Genomic DNA, 14,515 nt, shown 5'->3' on the forward strand with positions numbered 1-14,515 from the left:
TAGTTCTCTCTTTATCCCATCTGCTTGGCTGGAATTTGGTTTGATTCTATATACTTTAGGAAACAATGATCTCTGTATATTAATTTGAAGAGCTGAGTAGCTCCTCCGAGGGTGGTCTTGCATTTCTACTTATGTTAAAGCAGTAATATTAGAGTTTCTGATAAAAATATTTGAGCTGCAGCTCGAATTAATTCATATGTAATTGTCATTTCAATGTTGTAAAGGAACCCAACACTGCCCTCGGAATTGATGACACAATCAAACCTGGTTCTTTTCCTCAGCTAAGCTTGTTTATCCATAAGGGAGTTCATGGCACTGAAAGTAGCTGTAGAAAGAGAAATATTTTGTAAAACTTGGATCCTAACTTAAAGCATTTAGCCTGACAATTTTCTTATCAAACTTTATGGCAAGATTTGATGCAATTATGAAAGTCTTCTTACTGAAATATTTTTCTTTGTTTATTACCATATTATAAATTTCCAACTTTCAAAAGTCCTATATATCATCTTTGGTCAGATCAAAATCTAATAAGCAGTCATTATTCTTGTTCCTAATTTTACAATTCTTCTAACTAATTCACAGGGTAACTGCGAATCTATGAATAAAGAAAGGTAAATCCACCATTCATAAACAGGTGAGAAAGCTTCTGTGTATGATTTCATATTAAAGTTTGGAAAACTATCATCCTATAGGTCATTATCTGTAAGGCGAGTATACACCATGATATCACTGTCCTGAACTCTATTTACATGCCATTATTCTCTACCTAAGAGTCTGAAGATACACCAAAAAGAGACAGGGTAGTGTTCACCTCCGGGCACTTGGGTACCTGCATTTCTGAATCAAGTTTCAATACTCCGCCCTTCTTAGGATAAGGCAATGCAAGGGAAAGCGCAAGTGAAGGATTAGTATCACCACTTGTTTCTCTATCAGAGTTCCCTTCATGTAAACCTTTACTGCCCATCAGCATGAAAAACGGGGGCATAATTCCCTGATCTGAAGGACTCCTTTCAACCCCAAGCTTAAGCTCAAGACTTGAAACACTGGAATCTAGTCGATTCCCACTGTCATTTGAAACAACTTGCTGCTGCAAGGACTTCCACCGATTCTTATCACCTAATGAATCTAATTCTGGAGAAAATATCAACATATCATAAGCTCCATCGCACTTAAACTCAGCAGGAATGCTAGGAACTTTTCCATTTATAGCAATGGAACATCTCTCATTTATATCTTTAATATTATTATTACCTATGTCCATTCCACTAAAACAACTCTTCAACCTCTTGCAGTCATTTCTTCCATCAGCCTCTGTACAATCTTCAGCATATTCTTCGCTTTCTTGAAGAGAATTGTTGAGATCAATTTCGGGTCTTCTCTTCGAGTCTCTTTCTTGCCTCTGCAGGAAACACTAGATATCAAAGAAAAATAAGAACAAAAACATAAATAAGAAAAATATAATAGGTATCGAAGAAACTAAAAGAGCAAAAGCAAGTCAACAACCAAAATAATGTTTTAATCAATGACAACATTATACACAGACATCAATATACAACATCACCAACTACTCATAGCTTGAAAATTGAAACTATTTAGTATATTCCGCAAAGATAATTCCTCCCAACTTTCTTGATGAGATGCTGCTTAATGCCTCAGGGAAAAAAAATAAACAAAAAATGCTGATTTCGACTTCTGATCAAAGAAGACTTAAGTAACCAGACCAGGGGAACAAATTTAAGGAGACAAACCACACTCTCTCATCTCTCTTCCTCTCTAACTTTTGCCCTTTATAATTGCCTGATATCAACAAACAAGTAGAAGCAAAAAATTTACCTGAGATGAGTCAGCTCTGGAAAACTGCTCATTTTCCATTTCACCATCAACTCTGCCCATTGGTTGACTGCAACTTGTTTGTAAATCTGGAGGTTTCTGTTCCCAAGAAGCTTTGGTTTCACAAACTTCAACCATTCTTCCAGAAGTAACTGCTTGTGAGTCGAGCAAAGTGATGGAGTTTAATGTTTGTTGAGTATTATAAGATACCAAGGATGCGGATATACTTTCACTTGACTTTCCAGGAGGGAGCAAATTCTCAGAAGCAGACATGCCTGGAATCTTTCCTAAGCAATGAACCCCCTTTCCTCCAAATACACCCCATAAAAACAGCAAGTTATTCCAACCTGCAATTTTGAAACTTTTTAAGATTTAGCCAAAAATGTAAATGTAAATTTCATTTTGCTTTTGTGGATGCATGTTAAACGTAAAGCTTAAATTCTTACGCCGAGATTTTTCTGGAAGTAGGTTAGAAGTGAATATTAAAAGATCAACCCCGCCAAAGTTCCCTTTGAGGCTGACTTCATTCTTAATCATCCTATCCAACAAGTTCTCATAGCTTCTCTCATAACTGCACAAGAAGAATGTAGAATGTAAAAAACTTAAGTTATCTGAAAGAAAAATAGCTCTTCTACACAAAGAAATATTTTAACAAACCTGTTGAGGTCTTTTGCAAAAAAGTAGAGAGCAATATTATCTTCAGTCGCATGACTTTTCATGAATTGAGTTGGCCACATGCTCAATCGAGGTACTTCCTCCAACAATAGTTTTTGAGGCAGTTTCTGCACTACTTCAACTACTTTATGTGAGCCACACGTTGACAAGTGTGCTTGAATTCCATCACAAGTAAATGGAAGTCCTCCACTCCTTTGAATTTCAAACTTGCCTCTGCAAAACATGTCACAAGGCATTGTATAAGACACTGAAAAGTCAAGCAGTGAAGCAGTAAGACTAAGAGTCGTTAACAAAGTTCAAAACAGGCAATAAGAAAGGAATTAAAAACCATACTGCCATATATAATCTAGCTGTGGAACAGCAGAAATCCAAGAAGGCATATGTAATGAAGACGCAAACATAGACAAATCTCTGAGGCAAGGCTGTTCATCAGGAAGGACATTGGCATTTGACTGATTTGTACAGGTGGCAGGCACTACTTCTACAGAGTACGCAGCATGCCGCCTCACATTGACAACTCTCTTTTTCTCTTCACTTGCAGAACCTCCTTGTGCAGAGTGACCAGAAATTTTCAATGAATTATCCGATATTTCATGAGCCTTCACAGCAATTAGATCATGACAAGAGGAACTGGAAGACTGTCGCAAACTATTGTTGCTAGGAGATGCAATTCTTTTATCAGCCACTAATAAAAACGAATCACTGTTGGCTAATCTCAATTTCTTTTCTGTATTGGTTGAATGCTGTCCTTTTGCATGCCTTGATCTCTTCAAATCCTCACCATGAGAAAAATTAGGACATAATCTGCTATCAGCATTACTATTATTCACACCATATGACCTCATATTCTTCAATGACATTGATTTAGACATCATTAGAACTCCCCGTTTGCTGTCACTTGCAGCAGTGTCTTTAGCAAATCCTTGCATGCGGCTACCACCTTCCTTGAGCAGCTGGACATCCTCTTTTGAGCTCATAGCAGAAAATGATTTTGACTTCAAAAGAGATCCTGCAATGCCAGAATAAAAGCTTGTTCAGTTATTGAATAAGAATTATATGCTGATATTCTAATTAATAAAGCACAGCTTCTGCCTTAAGGTGAACAAGAACTATACCCCTCAACACCTGAGATTGTGATGACAATTTAGGTGATTTAATACTTGATTCAGTAGGAATGCACACAGTTTTCAGAGTAGTGCTAGAAGAGTTGCCTCCAGATTGATGCATTGAAGTTTTGCTGCTGGAACTTGAAGTGCTAGGTGATTTCAAAACTGTTTCAAAAGGCCTCTTTCTCACTACTTGTAAACCGCCAGCAGGTCTCTTAAAAGAGAACAAACGGCTTGAACTAACTTTATATGCTTCGCTTTCCTCAACCTTGGTTTCTGGTTCCAAAGTATTTGATTTTTTAAATATCCCAACTCCTTCCTCTATTTTGTCTTGCTTTTGCTTCTCAGTTTCTTTACCGAGCATGCATTCCTCACACATCCAATCACTTTTGGGGACATTGTCCATCTTTACCCGCATGCAATAACTGATTTATGGAAATGGAATGTCAACATTTCAGAATCCCACAAGAAAAGGAAGATGCTATTAAAACACAAGAACCATAAACTTTATAGCATAAAAATAAGAAGAAAAAAAGCCACACATGCATGCATGAGAGAGAGAGAGAGAGACACAAGACATACATGTGTTCTGCCCCATCATTGCACTTGCTACAAATAGCAAGCAACTCCTCTCGTCCTATGTCACCACATATATCACAAACTTTTACCTGCTTATCCAGAGACAACAATTAATATACAAAGGGCCTACTCTGTTGAGCAGAGACAAATAGAGCAAGACGGGACAATAAGTCCCTGTGCAACAGTGTCAAGGTCATGAAGATATCAATCGGATGCCTAGATATGAGAAGCAAAATGTTTTAAAGGTATACCATCATTATAGTTCATGCATAAGAAACATACGAAAATTTTCCTCAAGTAACTATTCTTCAAATGAGAATTAGGCCTCAGAGAGGCAACATTCATAATTGATTTTATACCTTGATTTCTCAAGCCAAAATAAACTAAATGGCAATATTCAAAGCTTTCTACAGCATCTGTTCCTACCCACCTAGAGCTTAATTAGTCTAGATTTAGTAATGACAAGGCATAGTGTGAACATGCCTAACATAAGAATATAACAGGAATAACACTATACGTACTTCCAACTCCAAGCTGTCAGATCCATCACTACAAGCATAAGGCCTTGAGACAATAGTACTTTCCTCCATATTAACGTCCTTGACCACTGTAGTGGACTTTACTTCAGCTGTTTGCTCTCCTCCATTTATTCCAGTTTCAGGTTGAATAGATTCAGCAGAGTTATGTTCATCACCGATCTGACTGCCAATCCGTAGGGCATCTGCTCTCACGAAAGATGATTGGACTTGTTCCTCTGAGCAGTCAGAACGTTCTCCCTAAAAATGACAGATTGAAATTTAGTTTCAAATACTAAGCAACTTCAAGGAAAAAAATTTATTCACCACATAAAAGAGAAAGAATTTCAACAATGTAGAACACCTTTGCCGAGCTAGCTCCAGCACAGGAATCTCGCAAGGATGAAATTTCTGATAAGTCTGATTTGTTTGAACAACACAAAATCTCCTGAGAAGACACATTGGTAGATCTATTTGACCTCCTTGGATGATTATTGTCTACCTCGTCACAAGGACTACCAACTAAACAAGAAGAAGCAGGCTGAGCATTAACTGCCTTTTCAGTCTCAGAGAAACTATCAACTGAAGCTGATCTATAAGACAAATTTTTCTTGTCTGCATCACTATTATGGCCACCACCCCTTGTCTTCACATAGTCTGATCCACAAATAAAAGCGATGTTATCTCCATGACACTCCAATTCCTTCTGCTTCTCAAGCTGATTCGAGACAACCTTATCATGAAAGATTGATGATTTCAATGAACCACAATTATCAGCAGAATTTTGGCACAAGTTTGGTTTTCTAATCATCTTAATGCCTTCGGAGGTGTTACAATCCCTCAATGTTTCTTCACTCTCTGCATTTTCAGAGAAGGATTCGCGACTCAAACATGCACTGAGAGGCTGGCTTGTCTCACTGCTTGTATGATGTCTATCATTGCAAGCACTATTTACCCGAGGAGATGACAAATCAGCATCATTAAAAGAGCAACAATTACTATCCTTTTTTTTGCAGGCTTCACCTGAAAAACCATTGGTCTTAGTTGCCATTGACGTCACTTGTTCAGAATGCAGACATGGTGAGCATGAGGGAGCACACGTGTTGCATGTCCCAGATTCTTCTTTTAAACCTAATTTACTGCTTGAGGAATGGCCACCACTAAATCCTTTTTCAGCATTAGATGACCCCTGAAAGGCAATAGAGAATCACAACCAAAAAAGAAAAAACTAGAATAAGTATCATGGTAAAACCAACTGCAACTCCATTCAGAATGTGGGAAATAGATGCTTCATTAATTTTCAAAGTGCTCATGCATCACATATTGAAACTCAAGAAGGAAAAAAATTAAAATCTACACCGCATTCACACATGTCAATCCAGCATCCATTTACCATGTCTCTGTTCCTTCTTAGCCACCATCTAAATGACAAAAATCACGAAAAATATGTATCTTCTCTTTGCTATATGCTTGATTCTACTTCTTTTACTCCATCAAGAAGCATTCAACTCACACCAAGCTAACCAAAAACCACTATTCATTAAAAGTAACAAAAAGCATCAAAATAAATAAACACAAACAAAACCTGTCTCAATGCAATGAAATAACCGGTTGGCTCTTTTCCAAATACCTGACAGAGCTAAAATTTATAAACACAACAAATTTATCACAAAAACTCTGAAACAAGCTTAAAAGATCAGCAATGCAATTAATTTCCATGGGAATTGTGCTAATTGAATCATAATTTGACACAAAACCAAAAAGAAATTAACAGAATACACTCACTACGCCACAACAAAATTTCTCACCATATTCAATGGAGCTGGGCAGTCAGTTTCATGCGCAAGCCCTTCTGAACAGAAACCTTCTTTCAACACTGATGTGACCTGTACAGATATCAAAGAAGAATATAATAAGAACTTTCAGAAATTTAGGAAAATTACAATGCTAAAGCCACAAAGCTAACACATTACACCAAAAGCTCTCCCTTTATACTCAGAAGTTCGCATTTTGAAGAAACTTGTGCATAATCCAAACACAACAAATACAGACCAAAGTTGACAGACATTTAATTGATTAATGAGAATACGTGAGATAAGAACAAAAAAGAAACAAAAACAAAGAAAAAAATTCCCAGATCATCTTCAATTGACAAGATTAAAATAGTCAATCTTTTATTATTCCATTACCAATGCTAAAACAAAAACTAAACCGGTAACACTTATACTCATAACATCCATATCTTCAAATTAACTGAACAATTCATACTTGAAGAACAAATATGGTCGCTTGAGCTTTACCACCAATCTTGACACTCCACAAGAAGCAATAACAAATAAAAGGGAATTAAAAAGACAAACAAGGAAGAAAAAAAAAACACCTTTCTTCAGCAAGAGGAAAATGTCAAGTTAGCATTTACAAACAAATCAAAGAAAGGCAAACCCAAAAAACTCATTTATCTAAACAAACAAACCAAAACCAGGAATCTCAGCCTAAAATAAGCCTTAACTTTTTAATAAGTAGCCATAACCACCAATTCTAGAACCAAGAAAATTGAACCCAGAAACAAAGACCGAGTAATCAAGAAATTCCATGCCTTTGGCTTGAAAACCTCACTTTCACCCCCATAGAGTTCCTTCACATTCTTAAACTTCACTTTTCTCATATCACAAACAAAAATTAAGAAAAACCAAAACACAAGTACAACACTCAGCCCAGACAAGACAACCTTAACTCATCCAAAAAAGATTAAAAAAAAAAAAAGACAAGTACATGACAATTGGAAGACAAAGAAGCAGAATTCATAAGACCCCAGATAATCAAATTTTAAGGAATTAACTCCAGAAAAGACTTCTTTTCCTATCCTTGCCTTCCGTTTATAGCTATCCTCCCTTTTTTTCCAACGTTTTCTTTGCTCGCTTCTTCAGTCTCTTTGAAAGGGAAAAACATATATTAATATGCAATTTTAATTTTCTTTATTGGCTTACCTTTTAAACGAGGAGAAGCTAGATTGTTTTTTTCACAATATATAAAATTTTATTTCGTAGTAATGTCGGTGTATTACTAGGCCGTACCTGCTCTCATGTTATCTACGCCGTTGCTTTTCAACTGATCAGAATTTTCTAGATGCTAAGCATTTCCGGGCATTGCAACGTAGCGTCAAACTTTAAGATTGTTGCCACGTGGTGACACACGAGTGGCGAAAAAGGGTCACAGTGCCCGCATTGGATTGCGGCCGGGTTAACGGGAAGTCGGGGACGTCACGCGTGGGGCCGAAGCGGATGCTAACGTGCGCCATATGCGTGTCGTACTAGGATATTATTTTAGTTCCAGGCAATGGGAAAGTGACACGCGTCTGCCGTGGGGGAGAGCTAGAATCTGTAGGTGATACACCATCACCCACTTGACCTGTTTAATCGTAGAAAGTTTTGCGTTGGAGACTCCAATGGCGGTGGGATTTGTATATAAGGAATGTCATAATCTATCTTCCTTTTTTTAATTCTTTTTTAAAGTCGTGGACTTGGTTCATCATTCCTTCTAATGATAAATGTCAAATTATGTGTCCTTACTTAATTTAATAATTTTATGAATAATTAAATAAATTAGATATGCATTTATAATAAAATTTTATGTGATTTGATAATACATGTATGTATTTATGAATTAAAAAATTATATTTTAAATCCATATTCACCTTACAATTGAATTTTACTTAAAAATCTAAAACACACGCAAAGAATATATACTATCATAATTACCTTTTCTAAATCATATCTATTGCATTTATAACATTAAGATATTTTTTAATTAGATAGTACATACATGTATTCTACGATCAAATATTTGAATTCAGATTTCTTATTTCTTTAAAATTATTTTTGAACTAAAAAAGTTCATCTATGAAGATTATTTTCAACAATTTTATCACACAGTGATGGAATATATACCATGCATGTAGTTTGATAATCAATTTTTTTAATTCAAAAAATTAGATTTGAACTCACATTTATCTTAAAGTTGAATTTTAAAATAAAAAAACATGCAAGAACGATGTATTGTCATAATTACTTTATCTAAATTATATTCTTTACATTTATAATATTCATATACATGCATATGTTCTTCTATTCAAATAATTAAAATTCGAATCTATTCTATATTTAAATTTGTTTTAAATTAGAAAAATTCATGTATGTAGATCATTTTTGAGCAATTTTATGGCGGCGTGTGAGGGAATATTTAGATAAGCACTTGTTCTGCAAAAGGCAGGCTTCTCAAGGAGATGATAATTTATTGTCTAAATGGGGGAATTTTGAGGTAAATATTCTGATCATCTTTACAACGATGGTCCAAGTTTCAAGAAGATAGAGCTTTGGTCGATCGTTCAGTGAAATTCCACTTTCCTATCATGTTTTCTTTTATTGCTTGTTACCAACGTACAACTTTTTTTTTTTTTTGGATATTCTTAAACCGGTTAATTAGTTTGTAATGAAGATATAAAATGAAAAAAAAAAAACCATATCTAGGAAACTAACCCATGAAAAGAAAAGCCAAAATACATATGAGAATTATAAAATATTAAATTAAATAGATAACGTGAGATTTATGAAATAAAATAAAAAAGTGGTATCTCTTATTTGTATCACAAAATCACATGTACGAAAACAAAAATATTACTAGTATCTCTCTTATTAATTAATAGAATATTAAATTTAAATTCATATGGTATAAATATTGGAGATAGGGATTGAGAGTGAGAGCCAACCGGCCAAAGATGTTAGTCTTAAATGTGTGCTTTTGGTAGTCATAAATTCAGACTTTGTGTTTATAAAGCATTTAGATACATATTTAATTTCCAATGGCATAATAGAAATTTTGGCGATGCAAGAGGAATGCATGAAAACATATTGCAGGAAATAGGATCGTGACAATTGAATTAGTTGGCAAATTTAATTTGATATTAAACCAAGGAGTTGGTATCCCATAAATATCACATGCAAAGGTAATAAACTCAAGGAGCTCATAGTTAAGCTATTTACTGTGTTCTCTCACTTCTTTAACTTAAGAGATTTGTTTTACTTACTTGTTAAGTAAAACTCAGTACTATAGCTTTACAGCTCATGTTCATAAGAGCTTTATACTTAATATCGTTCACAACTCTTAATTAACTATAAGAAGCACGCAAGCACAGATAATCATAACTGTTTTTTATAAATATTAATTTAATATATTAATCATTTATGGAGTAAAATGAATGGTCATCAAATTGAATGCCAAATGTTAAGGAATGACAAAACTTAAATTCAAGTACAACCATACATATCACATGTGTACACCTGCGTACGCGATTTTTATAATTATTTGTATTTCTAACTCTTTTGATAATGGACAATCATTTATATATTTAGTTTTTGACTTAGTAATGAAGTAGTTTATGAATTCTTGTGAAGAAAGCAATTGGAGAATTATAAACATACACCTAAGTTAAATAAAAAGTTAAAGATTATTAGTGGAATCAAGATGGTGACGGATAATAGTGATCGTTGTTCTTCAAATTTTAATTTTTTTATTATTATATGTATAAAATTTATGTACAATATGATTATTTTTATAATCATTCTTTAATTATATTTCATGTGAAATTATGAATTCATTACTGTTGGAGAGTGTTTAACAAGGATCTATGAGCTGCCAATTAGTAGGATTTTAGTTCCCTTTGGTTCTAGCCAATAAAGTTTCATTACAAATAAAAAAGTAAATTAATAAGCTTATATATTTTCCCAATCCTCCTCTTTTTTTTTGTCAATTTTTATAATAATAAAAAACACAAATGTTGAGAAAGTTGATATCCTGGAAAGTCTACAAATTGCATCATTCCATGCGATAGCATTCGTAAGTAAAAAGGAAAAAAAACCATGAAACGACAAGAAAAAGGGGAGAATTTAACGAAAGTAAAATGAATATTTTCAAGGGGTGATGGGCCTACTTATCATATGTAAGCACGAGATTTCGGTTTGATTACTCTATTATTAACCAAGACCAAGACTCATGATCAAAGGTTATTTTATTCAGGTATATTGGAATCAATCTCGTGTTCGTATATATGGATTTTGTTAACAAATTAATGAGTTTAATATCGGTGAAGTCAACTCTTTTTTTTTCCCTAGTCTTTTTTAGCTAACATGAGAAATAAATAATGAAAAAAAAAATACAAAACATTGGTAGAAAAGCTTTCGTCTTTTGAGCTTTGATTTAATTCCAATGGTTACTAATAAATAGTAGGAGTATTATTATTAAGTTTTTTTTCCCCTTTTGGTTTCCCTTTTTTTGGTTTTTAGCCAGCGTTACCGCGTTGCATGTTTTAGAATATAACACACTGACATGCCATTTAGGGCTAAGTGCTCTAATTAAATCCTTTTAATTAGGTTTGAAAGGAATCTTGGACGATTAATTAAATTAAATATCACAAACTAACATATATGATCTTTGTTTATCATTCATTTTCACACTATTCTCTCCCTCGTCATGCATGTTTTTTGCTGTTATTATTCTTAATGCCATTAATAAAACAAGTAGTACGAGATCTTATTCCCACATGATTAGGTGGTCCACAAATAAAATAAATATAATAATATANATAAACAAAATAATAATATATATATATATATATATATATATATATATAATTTTGATTTATATTAGCAATTGTTTAACACATACCAATTAATTACAAGTCATTGTTTATACATATTTTTTGGGAATAATGGGGTTTAATTGGAATTGGCCATCTTTTATTTAAGGCGCATGGGCGAAAAGTGAAATATGTACTCAAAGTGGAGTGCCATGCCACTTGATTAGAAATAAAAACAGGACTGACGCGATACGCTTCATTTTAGTACAAGGATAATCAGCCCTCCACTCTTTAATCTTGTTGAATATTAACGTGCCATGTGAGTAATGTTTTTAGGTTTTTTTTGTTAATTTGGAGTCGTGTTTTAGATGTGTAGCCTTTCACCTTCTCAATGCAAATGTAAGTTTGCCGAAAGAGGAGGGTCAAGATACATGTGTACCAGAATTGAATTAATTAAAAAAAGAAATAAAATCGTAATGAAGTTGAATGGATTCCACTTTCCATGTAGCAAAAAGCATGCAAGTTACTTTCAAAAAAAAAAAAAGCATGCAAGTTGGTGGCAAATGGAAAAAAGAGAGGAGGAAGAATAAAGTCTATAGACAGGTGCATAGGCTTGCTTGACTTAGGAGAAGAAAATTACAAATGACAGGAGATACACATTTTCTTTTATGTGATGCTAACGTGATACAGACAGCTTATGGCCATTGGTTAATCAAAAGCTCCCAAGATTTGTCTTGTAAGCTTGAAGCCAATGTCAAAACCATCAAATATGAACCTTCAATTTGGTTGCTGGTTTGGGCCTAATTTGGGGCATCAAAACAGAAAGACTTGCGTCTCCAAAGTCCCCAGCCACGTTGGAACAGATCTGAAAGTTACTCTTGCAACGCAACAAAATTTAAGAATGTGATATGTTTATTTCATGGTTGGATTCATATGTTTATTTCATGGTTGGATTCACAGTTCCATAGGTCTGTCAGCCATAGATTCCTGTTCTTCATCTTTTTTAAAGGAACCACAAGTCTTACTGTTTTTGACTGAACTATCATTAAGGTTAGTTTGCCTTGTTGTTTCTCAATTAGGCCCGATCTGGACGTGTCCTTGGGCCAGCTGCCTTTTCTCTTTTGGCCCAACCACGTATTTGTTTTTTTTTTAGATCAATACTAATTATGTTTGCTGTGATTGCAATTGAAAACGTCAATTAATACATTGTACTTTAGAAAACATTATTTGTAAAATTAATTTAATGAGGTGTACAGCGTAAGGTTCCTTATTTGTTCGGTATGAAATTAAAATATTTTATTAATTTTTTTGAAGTACTTGACGTGATATTTTTCTTTATTCAAATCTAATGGCGTCGTCATCATAGTCAATAACTTTATTTGCCTCATTTTGGAGGTACTTGCCATGGATTATGGATCGAGTCTATATTTGATATATTTTGTTATTACTTTGTCACAAGATCATTATTATTTTTTCAAAAAAAATAACTTAATGGGATATATAACACTTACGCTTATAAACCTCTCAAGATCTTCTTACTTGCACAATGTAAGATTAAAATACCTTATATATTTTTGACCTACTTCTTTTAAAACATTTGACATAACATATACATATACATCTATATCTATATAGTGTTCTTAATGCAATTGTTATCTCTAATTGTATATATATACAGAGGTGGAGTCTCCCCCAAAATTTTTAAATTTTTTTATATTATATAAAATTTTTAAATTTTTATAAATTTTTTAATGGTTCTCGCAAAATAATTTTTTATTTAATAATTAATATAAATAAAAATTAACAAAATGGTTCCCTTTGTTTTACTCAATTTTAAAGTTTTTTTTTATTTTTTGCTTTCAATTAATATTTATATTTATATTTGTTTATTTTTTCATTTCTATTCAATTATTAATATGTTATAAATCTTTATAATTTTTTTTTTCACAAATTTTTACGAATCATCAGTCATATTCTTTTATTTTTTTATTATGTTATATGTGGGTTCTATCTTTTACTTATCAAGTTATTCTTTTTGTTGTTATGTAAATTTTATTTTTCATGATTTTAATATTTAAAATTTAATAAATTATTAAGTAATTTTCAAATATAAGTTGTAGTGTTACACTATTGTTTAAAATTCTATCAATCTATCATTTTTTATTCAGAATAACCAATGTGTTTTGAAATGGATGTTGAAAACTTTAAGTAACAAAGATATATATACAAATTGACAAAATGAAATGATTGTATTTCTTTTAATATAATTTTATTTGTTATATATATAATTTTTAATAATTTTAAAAAAATTGATTTAATAATTATTTTTATTCCTCAAACTGTTTGATAAAATTAGAGTCATTAAATCCAAACCCACTAAGTTTTAATATAAATTTAAGCATATTATAATATATTATATTTTAACAGTCTAATATAATAACTTATCATAATATATTATATTTTAATAGTTCAACCCAATATGTTAATTAAAAATTTAAAAAGTAAATAGAAAATAAGAGGAGAGCTTTATCATAAAACTATCCATTTTGTGTAAAACACATCAGTAAAGAGACAATTTATGTGAATTTAAAATATTATTTGTTCTTCCATTTTTATGCGTAGAGAGTGAGGGAGATTCATTTAATAGTTTCATTCAGTCATATATATATATATATATGACAACTGTTAATGTGTATTTTTTATATGTCCAATATTTTATGAATTTTATTTAATTTTTTAAATGAATGAAAATTAAATTATATATCAAATTCTTTTTAATTATTTAATATCTTATTTTGTCTTATCCCTTTTAAAAAAACTCTAGGTCCGCCCTGTACACATAGTTGCATGGTTAAATTAGATGACTTAAGTAAGACAAAAGAGGGACCTGATGAACCTAACTTAATGTATTTATTGCATTTATTTGAGGGGAATTTTTTGTTCTTGTATTTAATGAACTTTAAGTTGGTAGCTCGACGCCTAGAAAAGTACAACCTCGTAATATTAAGATAGCGGAAGGACATGTAGTACCATTTTGAACAAATTATCTTCATTTATTAATCTTTTTATATCTAATTAGCTAATTAATAGTTAATTCTTTAATTCCTTAAATAAGAATAAACTATTAGAGGAGTGTAGATTCATATTTCTTAATGTTATAAACAGGCCATTTTTATATC

At 32.4% G+C, this 14,515-nt stretch overlaps 1 protein-coding gene across 3 annotated transcripts; it reads right to left on the reverse strand.

The window, feature by feature from the left end:
• On the reverse strand, window positions 603-7,666 carry LOC18606048. 3 transcript variants are annotated; one of them, XM_018117998.1, is made up of 11 exons: window positions 7,545-7,666; window positions 6,514-6,591; window positions 5,070-5,894; window positions 4,712-4,966; window positions 4,194-4,279; window positions 3,621-4,036; window positions 2,839-3,514; window positions 2,488-2,718; window positions 2,277-2,401; window positions 1,834-2,177; window positions 603-1,411 (listed from the first exon to the last, which is right to left on the reverse strand). In XM_018117998.1, the coding sequence occupies exons 2-11, from the start codon at window positions 6,514-6,516 to the stop codon at window positions 767-769; spliced, it is 3,606 nt and encodes a 1,201-aa protein (XP_017973487.1). In that variant the 5' UTR covers window positions 6,517-6,591; window positions 7,545-7,666; the 3' UTR covers window positions 603-766. The 3 variants fall into 3 exon arrangements, with proteins under 3 accessions (XP_017973487.1, XP_017973486.1, XP_017973485.1); XM_018117997.1 differs by lacking the exon at window positions 7,545-7,666 and adding an exon at window positions 7,478-7,525 and having other exon boundaries at window positions 603-1,399; XM_018117996.1 differs by lacking the exon at window positions 7,545-7,666 and adding an exon at window positions 7,478-7,525.

Source organism: Theobroma cacao, chromosome 3 (assembly GCF_000208745.1).
Source record: "Theobroma cacao cultivar B97-61/B2 chromosome 3, Criollo_cocoa_genome_V2, whole genome shotgun sequence".
Lineage (NCBI taxonomy): Eukaryota > Viridiplantae > Streptophyta > Magnoliopsida > Malvales > Malvaceae > Theobroma > Theobroma cacao.

What these genes read in the sequence shown, in the direction of transcription:
- LOC18606048 (XM_018117996.1), bottom strand. Translation starts at nt 7,510, where the DNA reads ATGAATTCTGCTTCTTTGTCTTCCAATTGTCAT. An exon ending in CAGCTAGATTATATATGGCA is followed by an intron (nt 2,719 to 2,838) that starts GTATGGTTTTTA and finishes CATGTTTTGCAG; the next exon opens with AGGCAAGTTTGAAATTCAAA. An exon ending in CCAGAGCTGACTCATCTCAG is followed by an intron (nt 1,412 to 1,833) that starts GTAAATTTTTTG and finishes TTTGATATCTAG; the next exon opens with TGTTTCCTGCAGAGGCAAGA.